Raw genomic sequence first — 20,572 nt, forward strand, 5'->3', positions numbered from 1 at the left:
TGTGTCGATGACATTATTATATAACTACCTGTGTAAAATTCCTGACACCTGGGAAAATAAACAAATACATGCAATATTAAAATTTCTATTAAGTGGCAACATTTTTGAAATAAATTATATGTACCCGTTTTGAGTATCTGATGGTCCTGCCTGTTAATTCACTTCGTTTTCTATAGCATTGGCTAACCTTTAGTGTTAGGTTTGCTTCAAAACTGGACTGGAATTCTACAACACACACTCACGTCCAGGCAGGAGGAGCAATTTTTTTGATATGATGTCTGAGCCAGTGAGCCCTCCCTGTTTTATCGTAACTAAAGTAGTGAAGCTTTGAAAGTAATAAACATGCAAAATTGAGGAATATCTTTTTCAGTATTCATTCAAATGTGATATTTTATAAAAGCTTTTACTTTTCATCTTTTTTCAATCACTTAAAAACCAAATTACTTCTGAAATAATGCAAGTACTTTGCATACCTCTCGTCTTCTCTTTGTATTCTCCAAAGAGTTCCAAAGCCACACCCACTTTTCCCATTCTTGGATTTTCCCTCCCGCAACACTTTGATCGACCTCAGGAAATTGATTTCGGACTTTCCATAAATTTCAGCACCTTCCCATAATAATGAACGCCGAAGAAGCTTGGAATCTGGCATGTGGCAATCTGAAAGGCGCTGATTTGTGGTGGGTTAAAATCAAGGAGTTGTACCAATGTCCGAGCAGACATTATCACAATTTGGCCTTCTTGGATCGCAAGTTCCAAATACTGCACGAAATAGGTGCAGCGTCCGACCTGAATGCCGTGGTCATCGCAATATTTTTTCAATAGTGAGTTTGAAAAGCTGTCAGATCGAGAGTTCACTTTAAAATTGGTTTGTCTAATTCGCAGCTTCGAATATGATGCCCAGAATCGGTCAAGCACAATGAACATTGCTCACTTCCAAGAATTTGCCTCGGAATGCGAGTTGGTAAGATATTTTAACAACTGTGGTGGAATGCAAATTTTCCACAGGATATAATTTAAATGTGTAGTACAAAGATTTATAGTTGTATTGTATGGTATTTAGCCTGAAGAATTGAAAGGCAAAGTATCTGCTTTACTGGCTGGAGACGAGGAGCAAAATAGGCATGAAAGCGATGTTCAGCTTCTGCAAGATCTGGATATGTCGTTTTTGGGTTTTAACGCGGATGCTTACTCCGATTTCATCAAACTGGAGAGGAAAGAATACGAGTTTATGTCAGACCATGCTTACGAAACTATGCGACGAAAGGTATTATTATTTTTGGGGTTGTTGAAAAGGTGAAATCTATCTTTGTCTTCTTCAGGTGCTACAAACATTCCTCTTGATTCCAAACATATTCTTGACTGCAGCTTTCCAGAACCGCTTTGAAGCACAAGCAAGAGCCAACATTGAAGCTGAAGTGCAATCACTTGGAAATTGAAAAGAAAAAACGATATCTTAAATTTCTAGTTCAAACCACAAGAAGGATGTTCTGATTTTGTGATCTTTTTCATTCCACTCTAGTCATTTAATACAATTTTTTTCATGTTGAGAAAAGTTTTTGTGATATTTAAATTATATTTCCAGTTATTAACTTACATTAAGTACTATAAGCGAGTGTAGCCAAATATCGTCAGAATAAAAATGCCAACACTTAAGAGGAATTACTGTCATTTTATTTTTTGTTATAGACACAGGCACAACAATACAGCTGCCTTCTATGGAGGTAGTTTCCAGTGTTTACACCACTCAGTTCATCATATAAGTTAAGGATCGTCCCATCGAAGGGGCATACAATACATATTTACATTTTTTGCTACATTCGGAGACTGGCTCATTCAGTCCAAAAAATAAATAACAGACATAATCATTGTTGCTGTACTCATACTCGTGTTTATAAAAAAAAGGCCGAAGTCTAAACTTTCGTATTGCAAGCGGACGTTGAAAGGTTCAAACATGATTCAAGATCAGAAATTGCGGCGAAAAATAAATCTGCGTTTTGAAAGGGATGCTACGTTTTTTTAGAACCTCAGCTCTGCACATCCCGTGAGATGAGCTCACCAAGTTCCAATGACCACCAAGGGGACAACACAAGGCCCAAGTGGCCGCAGAGCCCGGGCCATCTTTAAATTTTTTGCCCCCACGCATTGAGGTATTAGATTGAGACAACCGGGGCGCCTCCCAGCCCGTTATGATATTTTAGCATTTCTATTTGCTTTGTTGATGGTTAATTTATTGAATTTCAGCGCCTCACCAAAAGTAAAGTCACTGGGACAGTTTTTGATTTGACAGTGTTAGCGAGTTTTTATGGATATATATATCATTTGTAATTTTCGAATAAAAAAATTTAAGCACAACTTATTCAAATCACACTGGGCTACTCAAGTTCAATCAATTTGTTACAAACTAAAATGTAGCATCCAAAGAGTTTTTGAAATTCGGACATAACAATTATTTGTCGTTGCCAAGAGTGCCTAAAAATATACGAATTTTCTACAATGGAACCTTATTTAAGTCGCTTCAACTAAGGATGGTGGAGATTTGGTACCGACAATAGGTGACAAATTTAATCTTGTGTCCCCGCCATACCATTAGCATTGAGGGTTAATAAATAGCATTGTAGGATTCAAATCTCTACCATCCCTAGCATTTTAAGTAAAATCCTAAGAGATTGCATGTTAGTGACATCATTTAGCGAATTGCGAATAATCTTTAGGACGCTTTTCAATGATTAGAGAAATATTAAATATAGCTGGCGGTACTATTGTGCTAGACTTCGGTTCACCTGATTTCCGCAAACAATTCTTGGCGACTGTCCAAATAAAAAGCTGGTAATAAATAAATTAGTCGATATAAAATAAATGCTAGTCGTATAGTATAATAGTCGAGTATTGTGGTTCAGTCTCAAAAGGGCTACTGTACAAAATACTGCAATTCATCGATTAATATAGTGTAAAAAAGTAAAATTGCTCTAATACAGGTACCATGGAGGCTGTTCTTTTAAGTACAAAAGGCAATCAATATTTATAATGAGGATTTGATTTAACTTAAGCAGATAAAATTTAATTTTTGAGTGGTGTGAATAGTTCACTTTTGGAAACCCAAAATATAATAAGGCCGAATTAGAGATGGGGGCTCAATTTTACCTCTGAATTGCCATAATGATTGTTTGTCGCCTCGCGCCACATTCTATGACTGCTTTGCTCCACTGTCGCCAGATTGGTCCGAGGACGAAAATGTGGACGAGGTAGAGGACGACGTGGAGGCAGTTGGCCAGAATGGCCCGGCAGACATCATGACTGGCGTGTGAACCTCCACTTCGAGTTGGGTCTTGGCTTTCACTTTGGTGGTGGCCATGGCAATTGTGTGCGGGTATGAGGTGAGAGGAGGAACACTGTTTCCAGCTGCCGTCGCAGAGCCGTCTGGCGCTGGCGGCGACGACCACTGCTGCTGTGCTGCAGGACAATTCGCCGGACAGCCTGAGGTGCCTGCGGTAGGGGGTGGGTGGTTGTGGTGGTAGTGATGCGTGGTAGTTTCCAGGACCACCTTGGGCTGCACCACGATTTCAGGGTTGCTCGGCTGCCAAGAGTTGGACTCCTCGCTGATTGTGGTTAGGGAGGGCTCGCGGCAGTGGAACGTGCACCGCTGTTGCTGATGGTTCAGCACGATTGGACGACGAGGCCTGCGCGGCGCTTTCCGCCGCTTTCTCGGTGGTGAGGGGGTTGGGGTTGCTATTCGGTCCTCATACTCGTGTGGCTCAATCTGGAAATGTTCGCATCACTTAAAAACTTGTGGATGAAAGATTGGAATAAAGCTTATGCCAGTATTTTCAGTGAACACAACATTGATGCAAAAGTCAAAAGTAGAAAAATGTGATCTTACCATTCCAGGTGGACCGAATATTGAAAGCATGAGAGGGAAAAACGTCAGGCTGTTGACGCATGACACGATCAGCACTATTAATAATGCAAAGAAGAAATGGCTGCAAAAAGGTAAGAAAAAAAAATTAGAACCCTTCAGTCATCAAAAATACTTTAACTTACTTGACAATGAAGCCTAAATTGGAAAATGCAAGCACCACAATACTCAGCACGGCGGCCACAGTAGAATGCAAAGTTGGCATCGTCATATGTTCAAGGGCGAGTCTGACTCTCCTATTCCTGTTGCCGATGGCAGTTATAAAGCTCTGCGAAAAAAAAAATCTGTCAAAAGGGTGGCACAAGAAAGCGATCATCAACTTACAAGACTAATATTCAGAGCAGGCTGGACACAGAATGCCAATCCATACAACGCCACCAGTCCTGATATTGCGCTTAGGGAGATGCCAAATATGCTGTAGAGGCTGATTATTTGCACGCAGCAGATGACCAAGTATGCCGTGATGAGGGTTGTCAGAAAAATGTTGACCGTCATGAGCATTAAAATTAAAATGATAGAAGCAAGCAATGTAGCCACTCCAAACAGCAAGAAGCGACGCAGGTTAAAGTATTGCTCCCAGAACATGAACGGGATGCCACTGGGGTAGCAGGGGATGTTGTAACTTTTTGAGTAAGAGTTGCAAATATCACGCACTTCTGCGATAAATTGCACGATGGAATTCGTATCATTCAGATCGCGTAGGTTGAATGGCATTTCAGCGTACATGATGGATTTGGCCTTAGGAATGGCAAGTGCAAAGTCATTTGGGTCGTGGTACCATGGCTTTGGTTCCGGCCGCATGTTAGCCTGTGGAAAACAACGATTGTCACAATTATATTAGGCACAGTTGCAGCTCCGTGTGATATTACAAGAGCAGAAAAGGAAATCGTGAGCAAGTTATGTCTCTGTTCTAACAATCAAGTTACAAAATGCAACTGTCTACAAACAAACGTGATTTTTTTTAACAGTTAAACTATCGTAAATTAATCAATTCTGCTAGGAAAAAAAGATAATTGAAAATTATAATATATATTCAATCTTTTTTCACGGCGATTTTTCCTAGCAGAATTGATTAACTAACAATAATTTAACTGATATTATATAAAGTGTCAATTCAAAAAGCTCAAAGAAATTGAAATTTAGCGTTAACATACCTTGGAGGCACTGTAGCCGACGGCGTCGTGGCTTGCCCAGGCAGTGAGGTAGTTGTAGAACCCCCTGCTATAGATGTTTCCATTGCGATCAACCAGCCTGATCTTGGTCAACTGTGACTTGTCAACCGGATGATCTGGTCGGCCCGTCTGCACAAAAAGCTTGTAGCCGAGAATGCCGCGTTCAGAAGCAGCACTTTTATTCCACCCCTCCATGGTTATATGGCCATTCTTCCAATCATCGTCAAACGCCTCTTGAATGTTGACGAGCCAATCTTTGAAGATAGCGAGCCAGAATCGCGGCAGTCCTCCATCTTGCTTGCGTATAATATTGTTCACACCAATGAATTTTGAGTGGAAATCATGTAAAAGCTCTTGTTTGGTGTTGTAGTTGAACGCACCTTTTGTTGTGATGTGCATGTTGTAAAAATTAAAGTACGATTTATGTAAATGAAAATATTCATGCACAGATGTGCTGGCCGGCACTAAATCCTTGAGTTCTAGGCCATTTTTCAAGTTGGTAATGTTTATGCCACTGAAAATCAGCCATACGATCATCCATAAGAACAGGAATACTTTAACACCAGAATAGGTGAAGAGCATGGAGTATTTCACCACGGCCAACTTTGTCAGCGACGAGCACTTATTCACACACTGTGGCACGGGCCAGCCGTCCTCCAATGTTCTATGAAGCGAGTCTTTGTTCGCATCGATTTCGCTACACGGCATTTCAGTGTCCTCCGGTGCCAGCACAGTGGTCACAATGTGCGAGTTGGGCGGCATGGTGACCGCGACAGCCTGCCGCATCGGTTTGAAAATGTCCAACTTTCTCATTGCACCCACACTGGGTTTGACGCGGACAGGCCAGAGCAGGTCGTAGCGTCCAGCCTGACGCCGCTTAATGTCCATGCTGATCACGGCAGGCATCACCAGCAACATAAACGCCATGTGGAAAAGCATCAAGACACCTCCTTGCATCGATAGGGCACGCATGGCAGGGATCGGGACCCAGCCACCCGCAATGAAAGCAGCTATTTTGCACATAGAGGTAAGCATCACATTGATGCCAGCTTTTCTTAGGATGCATCCAACTTGCTCCTGCAACGAAAAGGAGAAAACAATTTGAATTACTTGTAACAAGTTAAACCTCATTTTACGTGTATGCCAATACTCATTACTCCAATTAACAAAAACTTGTTACATACTTCTGTCGCTTAATTTGTGACACTGGTTTATCAATGTGTTGAAAGAAGGACACACATTGATATTTAAAATTTAAAGGTTTTCTCTTTAAATCAGTCATTTGTGCGAAAATTTTCTTGAGCTACCATTACAATATTTCACTTTTGGCCGTTCAAATTATTTTTTGTATTTATTTCGGAGGTAAAAATTTAACTACTGATCATAATGAACATACAAGAGTTTTCTTTATATATTTATCTCTCAAACTTTAAATATAATTCATAAGGTCAAATTTTTTCAAATTGACATTTTCATCCCTTCTTTTTTGATTGAAATAGTGACAGTGGGCACAAAAGGTCCGTTACAATATTTTGCTTGATCAACGGTGTCTTTAAATTAATTCTTAGATGTCTTACCTCTGGTCTGCTCTGCCAGGAGGGCTGTTCAGCATATGCCTTGGTGAACACAAATACGTCACTTATGCCGATCGCCAATGAGAGGAATGGTAAAATGTTGCTGGTTGCCATGTTGAAAATCGACCCCAACATAGCGCACATACCAAGCCCAGCGGCGGTGTTGAGGAGGATGAATACGACTGCAATCATGGCAACTGAGCACTTAGACTTAACGGCGCTGTCAAACCGAAACATGGCAAAGATGACATATAATACCTGCGGAGGAAATTAAAAATTACTCATGGCTCCATTGAATGCTCACTAATTTCACTTACAACAATAAAATATCCAACTATAATTTGGCAAAGGTCAAACGACGTATTATCGGCAATGATTTTTTCCAGGTTTGCAGACGTGAAAGTAACAAAAGAGAATTGGTCCAAGTTAGGGATAGCGATTTCAGCTTCAAAAATGTCATCCTCTTCATTGACAGGAGAGCGCAATCCTTTTGTCAGCCGTGCCACCTCGTTTTCAAACTTTAATTGCCAGGCTTTGAGCACCAAAGCAGCATTCGCAGGACTCCAGTCAGAATGATGCACTTCGTCGTTCTTCCAGTAAGTATACAGGTTTGTTGGAGACATTAGGTAAATAATGGTCTGCAATGCTGCGGCTTCCATTATTTCGCCATTGGTGTTGTATTCCTTCACTCCACCAACGATGGCCTGGACAGGTGAATGCATGTACCGGCTAGCCATGCCATCACAGCCAAAGCTTAATTTTGAACCAACATTTGGTGGCGCCATAGTTTTCTTATTTTCCGCTGTTTTCGGACAATCAGGGTTTTCCGGGTTCAGGCATGCTTTTTGTGAAAAACCCATACTCAGACCAGCCTAAGACAGTTAACAAATTAATAAACAAAGCTCAGTCGGTTTGAGGATCAAAATCACCTGTTCTATGGTGTACTCCAGTTTTTCATAAAAAAATTTTCCTCCGTACTTTTCTATAGCCTTCCTATGTTCGCTTATTAGTTTTATCGGGTTGACGTTGATCCAATCCCCAGTGATATTTCTGCAACAGTTTATAATTATTATATCATCTCACTTTAAGAGACATCAACTACTCACGGTATAATAGGAAATCTCTGTGGTATCAACCGCGATCCTTCCCAAAAGCAGTAGAGCGGCGTCATGATAAAACACGGCATGGAGTTCTCCAATATTCTATCTACCATTCCATCTTCAAATGAGGGAAAGCTGAGCGCGGCGCAGAGGTGCTGCAATTCCCAGTGCCTGAATGGTAAGAGAAGTGTGAGAAATGCAATTCCAACGGTTAAAAGGTGTCGCAACTTACTTATCGTACATGTCGACAGAGACCGAAGATGCCCTCTTGAGCACATCCGAGTGGGCTATAAGGGCTTCGGGCGTCAGGACTGATGTATTTGGAAAGGCGGGCCGCTGCACGAACATCTGGTTGTTCAATACGGTCTCATCTTCGCCCTGCCACTTCTTCGTATAGCTCCGCTCGTTATTCAGATTTTCGCTATCTGCGAAAAAAAGTGAAATCATGAATAATGCATTGCACGGAAAAATTTTAAAAATAAGCGGTCATTTATTTGAAGGAGGTAAATAATGAGAGTCAAAATCGAGCGCTCGTTTGAATACATCAGTGTCGCGAGGAATTAGCAAGGTGTGACGCGCGACCGCGGAATGTAACGAGGCTTTTTTATTATTGTGCAACGTCGTTATTGATACCCTCTCGTAAAAGTGACAAGAGGCACAATAGGTTGGATGGCAATAATTAGGCTGTTGTTAATCTCCTTACGGGGATATAATGTAGAAGGGGGCGCGGCGCTGAAGGTAGAGACGGGGACCACACACGTCGTGTTTCGACGTGTGAGGTCCAGCTATAGAAAGCAGCCTCGCTCGCTCGCTCGCTTCTGGCTTGTTGATTTTCTTACCCACACACACACACACATACACTCACAACTGACTTTTTGTTTGCGCAATTTTGAACGTGAAAAAATTATTCCCAACCTGCGCGAGGATTTTCAATTATCTTTATGGCCCGCCACCGCGGCAGGAAAAAGAGCGAGGCGTCAAAAAAAGCATTATCTTGCGGATTTGGTTTTTTGCCAAATTCTCGCCAGTCGTCGGTGTTTCAAACAAAATGCGCGTTTCAGAAAACGTCTTAAATAATCGCGTCGCCCTTTGTCGCCGGCTGAATTTTACGATGCCACTCCGCAGAATCGATTGCAGGAGAGCAATTCTTGTTTCCTCTCGATCATGGCCATGTTTTATTTTCTGATTTTGTGCGGCACACCCTGCCATTGAATCTGCTCGGGAACAATGCTGCACCGCAATCATCGCCCACAAAAGCACGGCCGACGAATAAATTTACTCTGGGTGACAGAGGCGGCGCCTCTAAATTCCTCACTGGGTTCGTTACACGCGCGGTCTGAAGAAAAATCTGCCGAGAAAATCTGTTCCCAGGAAGTGCACGAATAAGAAATCAATCGCAAGTGCGAAATTGCGCGGCTAAATTGGAGACAGTTTTCCCGAAAGAATCAGCCCGTGCTTTTAAATAACGTGGATGCCCACCAGCTAGGCTGGGCGTCGTGGCTTTTGCAATTCGCACGCGATGAGGCTGCTGCTGCTTTTTGCTCGATTGCGCGAGGGTCGTATTTCTTGAGCGTGTGTGGTCCTCATTCAGCCAACCAGCCGCACAATATAATCATAATAAAAACGCGGCCGGTCGGTCGGTCGGCCTGCCGGCGAACGAGCCGCGCTCTCGAGACGTAAAAAGCGACGGCGGCGCGAATTATGCAATTGGGCGTGCTTCGTGGTCACGCAGGTTGCATCGCAACCAGGATGAGAATGCACTCCTGCTGGTCCATTCTCCCATCTGGCGGAGAATGCGTCTTTTTCCTAAAAGAAGGCTGCGTCCTATTCTGCCTCAGGTAAAATCCATTTTAGTGCCGCGAAGAGGACAAATTTTTTTTCATAAAATGATGTCTCTTTTTTAGAAAAAAAATAGATAAATTGCCGATCAACGCTGCCTTTTCTTCTCCATCAATCATTGTCCTCAAGCCAAATAATGCAGTGTAAATACGAGAGGTTGCTTTTCACGCTACGATGATATAGACTGATACAAACGCTAAATAGCACTGCCACCCAAGAGCTGATTAAATTAAATCCCTTGGGAAAATTCCGATCTTTTCAGATCGTGCAAAAATCAAAGCGAGAAGCCCCTGCACTTTTCGCACATGTTGCTTTACACGCGAAAGCTGATCAACTGGCGCAAGACATGTAAAGCAGTTCAACCACAAAATTAACCGCAGAGCAGTTAACGGTGTATCAAATGTCGGGAGCATAATTTGATGCAGCAAATTTTCCGCAGCACCTCCCATGAGAAATTCAATCTGGCGGCGTTGTAAGGATTCGGCGCTTTTTTGCCGTCGACAATGATGGCCGTGGATCAAATTTAAAATTGCACTTCGCAGGTAGCATATGGGATCAGCCATCAGTCTTGCATGTCAGACCTCCCCGGCGTTCGGAGCAGCAGGTATGCCGAGCTTCCAGGAAAATATCAAAAATTGTTTAGACGCAGTCGGGGTTAGCCCCATACTGCTTCAACCCCACGCAGGTGATGGACACATGAAAAGCGATTAATTGCCAGATTGAATTTGCGGCGTGCTAAAGCTTCTTTCAATGTCGTTTCTATTTATCATGTGAACTGGAAAACACCCGGTGGTACTGCTTTATGAAAAGACTGATCTGGCCGGTGCAATTCCGGAAGCAGAACATATAGGAATCATCCGCGATTCTTCTTCTATTCATTTTAAGCAACTTCCAAGAATTTACGGATGGTTATTATTATTATTTACCAATTTTCCGACAAAATGTGGAGCAAGGGTTTTGTGTGCTCTAAGAGAATACCTAACCTATTCATCAGATTCTACGTGGTTGTTTATGAAGGAAAAGAACACAAAAATAAGGGACATTACGTAAAAAATATCCAGCGTGTTCTTAACTGCGATATTCATGTGTATAATGGAAAGGTGTTTTATACTCTGGCACGCACATTCAAAAAGGCAAGCACAAAGAAGGGATGCTCTTGAGGAATAGACGATGGAACTCCTACCGCTGGGGTCACTTTGTCACTTGTATAGAATACGGGGGAATAAATGGTTTTGTTGAAAGTCACATAACTAGGGTGGCGTACTAGGCATGGGGGGACGTGTCCTTTTATGGTTCAGAAAGAACGACCACACAAGCGCTCAAGCTGGAGCTAAGATGATATCTCAATTTGGCGCGTAGCGTAATTTCACGACGCAATGAACTCTTTCTTTTCAGAGAGCCAATTTTATTATTATTTCGTGTTGGCCACTGCGCTTGGATAGGTGCCGCGAAATCAGCTGGAGCTCACAAGGATATTGTACTGCTGGCCGTCTATTTCGCAGATTTCTCAAAAAGCGGGAGTTTAATTGAACTTTGCTAAATCACGGATTATAATTTCGGTTTTCACGACTAGAAAGCGGGCTGACCATTGCTTAAACGAGCACGAAAATTCTACTGGACGAGAACAGTCACTTCCCCGTGAGCCCAAAATATAAAAAAGCGACTGCACATCCCCAACTTCCTCTTTGAAAGCTTCAAAGACGTGCTTCTAAGCTGAAGAGGAGGAATCTGTTTTGATCTTCGCATCGAGACAAGCCAGTGGAGAAATGCCGATCTGTCGAGTATATATTTTTTAAACTGACACGCTCCCTGGGAAAAGGCAAAGGGGTGTGCTAGAGTCAGGGGGTTACTGACTGCAGGGTGGCCACCTCAGGTACTGCATACTAAAGAAGCATGACTGTGAGCTCGCCGCGCGGACTGAGAAAGATGTGAAGGAGCGACTGCACCTGGACTGAGTTAATGAAGACATCACGGCGCGCGCGAAAGGATCTAGCCTCAGCCGACGTGGGGGACCCAACGAGCCGCTGGAGCCATGTGAGCGGCCAGGATCTGGCAGCAAAATTAATATATATCCTACATCCCACCAGCTAGCTCACAAGAATGCGACCTTCCTTTTTGTGAGTGAGTGAGTGTGTGTGTGTGTGTGTGAGTGAGTGTGTAATAATATCATCGCGCGGCCAACAATGGAAACGGTCTCTGATCCGAAAAGAAAAGCGGTCCTTCTCCTGTCACTTTGGGTCTGATTAACCCGATTTTTGGCACGCTTCCCGGCTCTACCTGAGGCCAACTAAGATTTGGGCCGTTTTCGACTGCCTTGAACGAGTTTGGGGGAAGCCGTGTCGAAGGTTGTACTATGTAGCTTGGTCGCGGCTTTTCGGCGTTCATCATGCTGCTACTTAGTGTGTTTGTGTGCAATAATCGAGAGTGACCGCTTGTTCCAAGCGTTGTCGCGAGAGTAGGTCAGCAGCGATATGTATCCACTTACTCCGGTATCCCGATACCCGGCCGTGGTGACAACGGCTACAGGGAATCCGCACACGCAATTGAAAATTTAACCAATTTTCCTATTTATTTAAAATATTAAATTGTGTACATAAAGTCCATATTTACGATAGGCAAAATGTTAAATAGGGCGTAAAGAAAAGAGACAATCACCAGATTACGATCGGTTGTTAACTGCTGCGGTTCATTTTGTGGTTGAATTGTTTTAACTGTCTCACACGACAGGGCTATTTTTATTGTCGGCAAAAAAGTAGCAATGTGCCAAATAAATCCATTCATCAAAATTGGGAGAAATATTTTCGGTCACCAGATTATCATTTTGTAGTGAAAAAATCTTGTGTAATTTATTGCTTACTGGGTAAAATTTATTCTCTCTCTTAACGTCTAATTAAAATCTTTTCGCTTATAGGCCAGCGTTTAAAAAAAGCTGATTGTAATGATTGATTGGTGACTCGCAGGAAAAGAATTCGCTTCATTGAAGCGTGCTGCGTTTTTCCCTCGTTACCGCTCGCATGTGTATAAAATTGCGATGCGCTGGTCAAATTTAGAAGAAAGGCAGATTTTAATGGCGTGCATGACTTTTGAATCGAACGACGGGCGGCGAACTCCAAAGAAAAGAAAGAATGCCATACAGTATGAATAATACACGCTCTCGCGAGCATTTATATTCGGCGCAAAAATGCCCGCTGATGCGAAAAGGAATGGCCTCGTTCAGTGGCGCTCCATTAAAGAAATAATGAGTCAATTTCGCAGGGCAGCAGCAACCAGGTGCCGGCTGGAGGAGACTTTGCTCGCCACGGCACAACAATGAACGCCGCCACTCGCAGCAACAATCGTTTTTGCTCGGGACGCCTCCAATAATAATTGAGCGGCGCGCGGTAATGAGAGCGGCGAGAGAAAGAAATGCGAGAGAGCCAAAATCGAATGAGGCACGCGACGCCAGCTATGAAAATCCTTATCGACAATCTCGACAGGACCGCTGCGTACTTCGCTGTTACAATTGAGCTTGTCGTTTGCACGGCACACGACGTGCGAAATGAAGATGACAAGGAAATTGAATATTGATATGCGTTTCAGGAGCAACGATTCTTTTAGTGCTTTAAAAGAGAATTGTCAATTGCCCTAGAGAGGAAAATTACAGCCGGAAATTGAAATTTGACGAATTTACATGTTCTGCCAATTTCCTATCATTAACTGTCGATTTTTACAATACCTCAGAGGGTAACTTCTTATTAAGGACGCAAATTTTGGAAGTTCCTAGAGATTGATCCGTCTCACGGACAGCATATGGCTTATTTTAAATCATAATAACTTCACGTATGCCTCGCTCATCAGCATACCGCCCTCGGAGAGAAATTCGAGCTGCGCTACCCGCGTGCGAGGAAGTGGTATCGCATAATGAGATTTTATCAGCACAGATTTTCGTGATCGGAGCGAGGAAGATGCTGATCGAGACAGGAAACTACGCGCCATATTTCCCACCCGGCGTTCAAGTCTCCAAAATGGAAAATTGCTTTTCCGAAACCCTCGTTCAAGTTCCTAAGGAGAAAAAGCAATGCTTACCTTCAAACCACAGCCGATCGATTCTGGTCTCATAAACGACGGACTTGAGACCGATGCAGTTCGCAAGTAGGAAAATAGTGCTCAGGATGAGAATTATGGTCGCATGGCGTTGGATGAAGCAGCCAAGATGGGAAATCTCCTGCTGCACCAACCTCAGCATGAACAAAGATGCCCTCTGTCCAGCAACTTTGCCCTGTAAAAAAGACATCGAAACTTTTAACATTTTTCTGGTTATGGGTATTTCAAGATCGTGCAAAAACATCTTTCTGCTCAAATATTAGCGATCCCGTTCCCCATTTTGATCGAGGATGTTCTCGAGGCAGTTAGGCGAACAACAAAGGAAGATGAAGATGGCTTTCCTTTTTTGATTTTTAATGAAGCGGCGGCATGGAGGCTTGGTTCGACTGACTCTGCGTGGCCACCCACTTTGATTGTAGCCAGGTAGAAAGAAGACAACAAGAGCCAGCCAGCCAGCTCTCCGGGCAGGCCAGGCGGGCAGGCAGGCAGGCAGGCAAATAATAATAACATACGCAGGCAGGAAGGCAGGCGAGCGGCGAATAAAAAGCAGCAGATGCCTCCAATATGAATGAATTTATCGCCCGACAGCCGAATGCAAATTATTATTTATTCCAGCTGCTTCCCTCTGATCGTCCGCTCAATGAGAAAAATGCGAAAGAATAATTAGAGGCAAATGAAACGGAATAATATTACGAATTGAACTAGTTCAAATAAATTTACCATGACTTCACAGGTGAACGATCGATGTCCGATTAAGTTCTTTGAACTTCTGATATTAAAAATTACCTTTTATTTGGTAATTAAAATTTTAGAATTTCTTGTTTTCGTTAAACTGTGGCAAAACACAAAAAATATTCTTGGATATATATTCGTTGATTTGTATTGTTTGAGTTTTTTGTTAGTCCCATCAAATAATTTTCAAATGCTTTCGAATAGTTTTCGGTTGGCCTGGAATTGTTTCGAGACTTGAGAGGTGTTGGATCGTAGAATAAATATAGTTCTCTGGAGGCGAGCGGGCATGGAGATGTCTCAGTTAAGCTTATCCGGCACTTCCTGGTGCTACAACACAGGCAGGCAACGCGCTCAATAGCTCGCTCAGAGCCAAGCAAGAGAGAGAAAGAGAGAGAGAGAGAGAGAGAGAGAGAGAAGAGAGCCAAGCTCTACAGTGCCGGCCACCCACAGTGCCACCAGCATGGCCGCCGAAAAAACACAATAAAAGTCGCCCCTAGCGAGAGACTAATTTACGGGGCGAATTGAGGGATCAGAATAGTCAGAAGGGTGAAATCGTACGAGGGCAACATGTTAGAAAAGTTTTGCGGGGTCCGTTCAGTCAAAATAGGCTTAAAAAATTTGTTCTTCGAACTTACTTTTTTGAGAAGCGAATATGCGAGGGCTGCGTCGACCCATGTTGTTCTGGTGTATAGGTCGGAGGTGTGTTTGTCCTCGGGAGGACTGATGCACCCCTCCTGGTCGAACGATGCCTCGAGCGCCGGCGTCATTGATGGACGACGTCGTCATCGAGTCGTCGGACTTCTGCAGCTCGTCTAGCAGAGCCGCGCCTAGCGCCCATTGAAACAGAATAATTTGCACACTCGAATATTTTGTCCAGGCTCAGACAGTTGCGGCCAAACACATGATAGCGGCTACACACGGTCAACACGAATGCACCTCCTGCCGCGACCGATCTCAACCTTCGACTGATTTTGCTAGAACAGCTTTTCAGCTCTTTGCCGATCTCACTGCTTTAACCGGTATTTTACTGCGTGAAACCGGTTTTACGCTTTGCTCCTCGGCCATCGAAATCTCCTGAGAAACGTTCACTGCTGGAAAAAACTGTCTAGAAACTATTATCGACTTTAAATTACAAGTTTTTAAATTAAATCAATATATTTCCATAATGGTTTATTAATGATGGTTGTATCGCTTTTAGGAAGATTTTTGTATTCCAGTCCATGCAGTGATTTTTAAATAACCGATTTTCTTACATCCCTCTCCACGACGTGAACCAATGCTGAGGCGAGTTTAAGATATTTAGGAGGTTGGCGGAGCGCCCTGATTGGCTGTGTAATGAATACCCGCGAAGAGGGCCATCCGCAAGGCCTGTATTGGAAAGGGACCACCCAAGTTGCTTCCAGCGGAGTTGTTAGCCCCCTTGAATCAATCTTTATAGGGTCCTTACAGCACGTCTCTTTTATTCTCTCTTGCTTCTATTCCTTTATTGCTGTTGTTGTCACTGGAAACGATTAAAAAAATAAGTTTGAAAACTGCGTGTGATCTTTATGAAACGTTTGAAAATAGCTATAGAGCTATTAATATTATCTTTTTCCAACCAGCAACTTAAGTGAAAAATTGTGTCCAAGGAAAAAATTTCCTAATGGGAAGTAAACAACGTGTGCACTTGTCTATGGAATATTAGCCGGTTAATTTAGATGGTTTCTGTTTTCAGTCGTTTTTAGACACTTAGGGTAGTTTTGGATGGTTTTAGATGATAAAAAGCGTAGTTCAAGTGGATAAAATATATTTATGTAATTCGTGGTCATTTGATGATCCCAGAACGATTAGAAGCTCAGAAAAAAATTTCGACTGTCTAAATTTCAAAGCCTTAGCTTATCATAAAATAATTTCAGTGCGTTTTTGAATTGCACCTTCAAGTATAATTTTTTGGCTATATGATTTAATACAATAAACATTTTTAGACTTTGTCCTTTGTACGTCTTTTCCAGCCAAATTTACACCAAAAATTTTGGTTTATTTTTCTAGAAAAAATATTTTTTAGAATATCGCACAAATTTACAAATATTGAAAGAGCAATTAATTTAGCTGTACTTAAAAATACCATGACAATCATTTTTTAAGTTAACCTCGCATGGATTTTTCCTTTTCCTCAAAATTGCCTAAGAATTGCCACACTATATAGAGTCTACAATTCGAATTGTTTTTAATACTTCTACCCAATCACAATCAGCTCTCTTGGGTGACCCTCTTGGCTTCGAGGCTTTGATGATTTAAATCACAGAAAACAAAATCAAATCCCTGGCATATTCAAAGCAGCTCTTTAGAGTTGAATGCTGAATTATCTCAAAACTAATTTCCAACGCGTGTTAAAAAGATTGACGCAAGGGCTTGTCCCGAGAACTGACTGCTGTACAACATAGAAGAGAGAGAGAGAGAGAGAGAGAGAGAGAGAGAGAGAGAGAGAAACACATAATTGTGCGTTGCGGTGATCGGTAATTCATTAGCTAAATTATACTGGAACGAAGCAGCGCGGCAACATCAAAGGCAATGCATCTCTTTTGCGCAGCCCACAAAGAACGCAGGACAGCCATTTTTTATATTTATTATATATTATATGATCGTCCGCTCGCTCTCGCGGATCGAGTTCCATTCAGCAGCGGTGACAATTTGAAAAGAAGACGGAAACTTTGCCTTATGACATGTCATCGCGGGACGCTGCTCCCTATTCATCTCAATATCACCTGCAATATCGCGCACTTTCCGCTTCATCAACAAAATTATATTCCTCTGAAGCGTGATGCTGACTTTTAAAAAGGGCGCCGCCGATTAAAATTTATTGTTTTGTCAGAGCTCTTTGTGACGATTTACAGTAACAAATGACCAACTTAAGCAAAAAATGCTGCGTTGCAAGAACTGGAAGACAGTTAGAAATTGTTATTGATGCCACGTTATTGTGCTATAACTTACTTTTGTTTGTAGATAATGAGCGATTCCATGTGCTGACTGTCAATTTCCCAGGTGCTGAATTAACTTTTAGGCGAGTCATTTTTTGGATGACAAAACGAAGCATAAAAATTACCATCATTTCATCATAAGATAGTAATATAAAATTGTCAAAAATATTGATCGATTGGATTTAAAAAAAACACGTTTGAAATCTGCACATGATCGTTCTTTAATTCTGAAACATGTATGGTGCTTTTTATGGTTTAATCACATCACGTGAAGCCTAGATTTTAAATTATTTTAAATCAAACACAGAAAATAAGCCTATGGCAATAAGTTGCCCATTTTTAGGTACATATAAGTTTTACTATAAAACATATAAATGGAGCGTAATAACGATAGTACAAATTTCAGCTTTTGCGTCAAGCTCATTCAAATAATAAAAAGAGAGATCAAACTTAAAAGTTAATTTCGAATATTAATTGTTATCTAATTAAGCCAAAGCCTCATACATTAAATAACGCGTTTCAATTTGCCAGAATGATTTTTTTTAAGTGCAACAAAATTAAGTAATATTGAAAGGGAAGCTCAAAAAACTATAGGATAAAGTTAATTTAAGAGTCGAGATTTGATCTATTTGAAATGGCTCGAAATTTATCATTTTTTGTCAAAATCAAATCTGTAATTTTTTGAATCAGCATCGCTCACAAAATGTAATAACTTTAATAATGAAACATATTGATGGATGCCAATGAAGGAAGAAGAAATCGAAGTTGTGAGAAAGATCTAAATGCAGCTTCCTGGTGTATATTGAGTGAGTTGTTCTTTCCACATTTCCACACTAAGGTCTTGTCAGTTCAAAACAGAGTAAATAAACGTATAAGGGGTGTGAATATGACCGACGCCACCCCTTTAGAAAATATTTTCGGTCAGTTTGTTTGCGCATGACATGACATGTGCTAGGAGACTGGTGGGTGTTCCAATATCAGGATTGCATTTGCGCTTACCACCCGGTTTTTCACCACTCGTTTTTGACGGGTTTTACCACTCAATTTTTACCAAAGAAATTAATTTATTCCATTTTTCTTCTGTGAAAATCTAAAATTTCGGTTGGAGTGCTCAAAATTTCCTCCACTGTGCAGATATTTTCTTTTAAATTGCCATTTTGGTGCCTCAATTTCTCCAAAAATTTATCTCTGACAATTTTTCAAGTCGTGGTTATATAAGCTCAAAATTATTAAATTAATCAAAAATACGATGTAAACATTGCCTGCAAGAAACTGGTAAAAATTGAAAAAAACACTCATTTTACCACCAAACTGCATTTTTTTGCAACCCTGCTAAATATCCAGGTTTGCTGACGACGCTTGGATTAGCCAAAATAAAGTTATAAAATCCAGTGCTCCGTTTGATTATTCTGTGATTGATCTCCTTGCACAATTTTTTAACTCTCGATTTCTTATCTTCACCGTACAAGTACAAGCAAATGGGAAATTTTAACTTCTATCTTAGGTATTTTTCCTATTTTAAAATCTTTTAAAAAGAAGCAAGATCAACATCATTCTTTTTGGGTGGCGTACGGCTCGAAAAACCGAGAGTGTAAATATCAACCACCCACTGAGAAGCACAATTTGAACTGGATCATTAATTTCTATCATCCCCCAGGAAATCTACTCTTGGAAAGGACTGTGCTCCTTTTTGAAATGAATGGCAAACCAAAACCAATTTTGTGCTTAATACGACATGTGCGGTGTGCTACCTGAAAAGATCCCTTGACAAGAAACACATATGCGCCTTCTGGGTGGTCGAGACAGATTTTACCTTTATTTAAGGTCATTGTATTTATACTGAAGCTTCATCGCAAAACGATCTTGTATTTTTTAGAAATACATTACTATCTACAAAGTTTGGGTTGTAAATCAATGAAGTGGTGCGGTCAAATAAATGATAATCTCAAATGATCTGTGGATCATGGCTGGTGTCGCGTTTACACGTTAGTTCTCGCCCCCGCGCGATGTTAGAACACAGGCTATAATTGTAGCTACCCAAAAGGTTTAATTTTACAAAGTCAAAAATTAAGTAATAAACAAAAATAATTGATCCTACATAAATAAATTTCTACTCTAATGAAATTATTTGCCTCTAAGGTTGTTCTGCACTAAAAAGGATAATAGTTGTAAGTAATGTTTTTTTGAATTTGTAGTTTTTCTCTCAAGTTTATTTTACTTACAAATTATTAAATGATTTGTGCTTTACTGTTATTTTATTGCGAATTATTTTATTGCTTCACCCAATATGCAGGGCACATATTCCGATCTAGATTTTGTGTGATATTTTAAAATTATTACTTCTCTATTTATTATACCTTTGCTGTTGGTAAAAGTAAAATTACAACTTTACTGTAGATAATAAATACGCTATTACGCAAAGGAGAGATGAAACCACTCGTTCGACGGTACGGATTTAATAAAGACAGTAATGTAATAATTGCGAAACGCGGCTGCGTGGAATAACAAGCAGTGCTATAAGTGTGAATCACGTGAAAGAATGCATTTTGACCATTAGTGCATGCAGCATCCGCGAGAATTCTAACAAATAACATAATGATTATAATGGCGAGTTCTCGGCGCCAATTACCGCGCGGTTAATTACGGCACTCGTTCTCGCTCATTCATATGGCGAGGGGTGGTCGGGAGGAGCGCGCGGCGCGGAGGCAGCGAGGAGAGCGAGCGGTGTCACTCTGAGGACCACCACTCTCCACTTGGGTGGTCTGCCCTTCCACCGGGCTGCTCGGCGCTTCAAAACCAACAACTATTAGTAACAAAAAAATCTGGAAATGATATTTTAAAAGCACGATTTACGGCCACCAGCGCGCACACATAATATGTATGCGCGCTGCTCAAATGACAATACACATAGCCATAATTTAACACTCGCGCACTCAAGAGAACCATTTTTTAGCGAGAATCGCTGCTCTTTTAATTACGGGTCGTAAAGATATCATTTTTCCTCTTCGCGTTCCAATAGCTTTTTTCAATTACGCTTCATTTGCCCCGAAAAAGGCCTTTCCTCGAAGAAAAAAATTAAATTCGCAATAAATTCAATTTCGAAACTGGTTTTAAAGGCGTAAATCGAGTTCGCAGAAAGTTATGGACAGCCTACATGCTAATAGATGTCATCTTATTATTAAAACGCGCTGCGACAGGCGGG

At 41.4% G+C, this 20,572-nt stretch overlaps 2 protein-coding genes across 2 annotated transcripts; one reads left to right on the forward strand and one right to left on the reverse strand.

Moving 5' to 3' along the window:
* Positions 1-509: 509 nt before the first annotated feature.
* Positions 510-1,659, forward strand: LOC135938775 (uncharacterized). Its single transcript, XM_065482698.1, has 4 exons — positions 510-821; positions 883-961; positions 1,061-1,264; positions 1,320-1,659. Exons 1-4 carry the CDS (start codon positions 619-621, stop codon positions 1,434-1,436), a joined length of 603 nt encoding a protein of 200 aa, XP_065338770.1. The 5' UTR covers positions 510-618; the 3' UTR covers positions 1,437-1,659.
* Positions 1,650-15,391, reverse strand: ptc (protein patched). The gene is made up of 12 exons (XM_065482363.1): positions 15,049-15,391; positions 13,664-13,856; positions 7,992-8,184; positions 7,766-7,930; positions 7,589-7,709; positions 6,977-7,531; positions 6,663-6,917; positions 5,068-6,162; positions 4,238-4,720; positions 4,039-4,181; positions 3,878-3,977; positions 1,650-3,757 (listed from the first exon to the last, which is right to left on the reverse strand). Exons 1-12 carry the CDS (start codon positions 15,178-15,180, stop codon positions 3,185-3,187), a joined length of 4,008 nt encoding a protein of 1,335 aa, XP_065338435.1. The 5' UTR covers positions 15,181-15,391; the 3' UTR covers positions 1,650-3,184.
* Positions 15,392-20,572: the final 5,181 nt, after the last annotated feature.

The sequence above is a fragment of the Cloeon dipterum genome, chromosome 1 (assembly GCF_949628265.1).
Source record: "Cloeon dipterum chromosome 1, ieCloDipt1.1, whole genome shotgun sequence".
NCBI classification, from domain to species: Eukaryota; Metazoa; Arthropoda; class Insecta; order Ephemeroptera; family Baetidae; genus Cloeon; species Cloeon dipterum.

Coding starts and splice junctions, on each gene's coding strand:
- ptc (XM_065482363.1), bottom strand. CDS start 15,180: ATGACGCCGGCGCTCGAGGCATCGTTCGACCAGGAGGGGTGCATCAGT. Junction 13,857..15,048: donor CATATTCGCTTCTCAAAAAA/GTAAGTTCGAAG, acceptor TCTTTTTTACAG/GGCAAAGTTGCTGGACAGAG. Junction 3,978..4,038: donor AATTTAGGCTTCATTGTCAA/GTAAGTTAAAGT, acceptor ACCTTTTTGCAG/CCATTTCTTCTTTGCATTAT.
- LOC135938775 (XM_065482698.1), top strand. CDS start 619: ATGAACGCCGAAGAAGCTTGGAATCTGGCATGTGGCAATCTGAAAGGC. Junction 962..1,060: donor TTGCCTCGGAATGCGAGTTG/GTAAGATATTTT, acceptor TATGGTATTTAG/CCTGAAGAATTGAAAGGCAA. Junction 1,265..1,319: donor ACGAAACTATGCGACGAAAG/GTATTATTATTT, acceptor TGTCTTCTTCAG/GTGCTACAAACATTCCTCTT.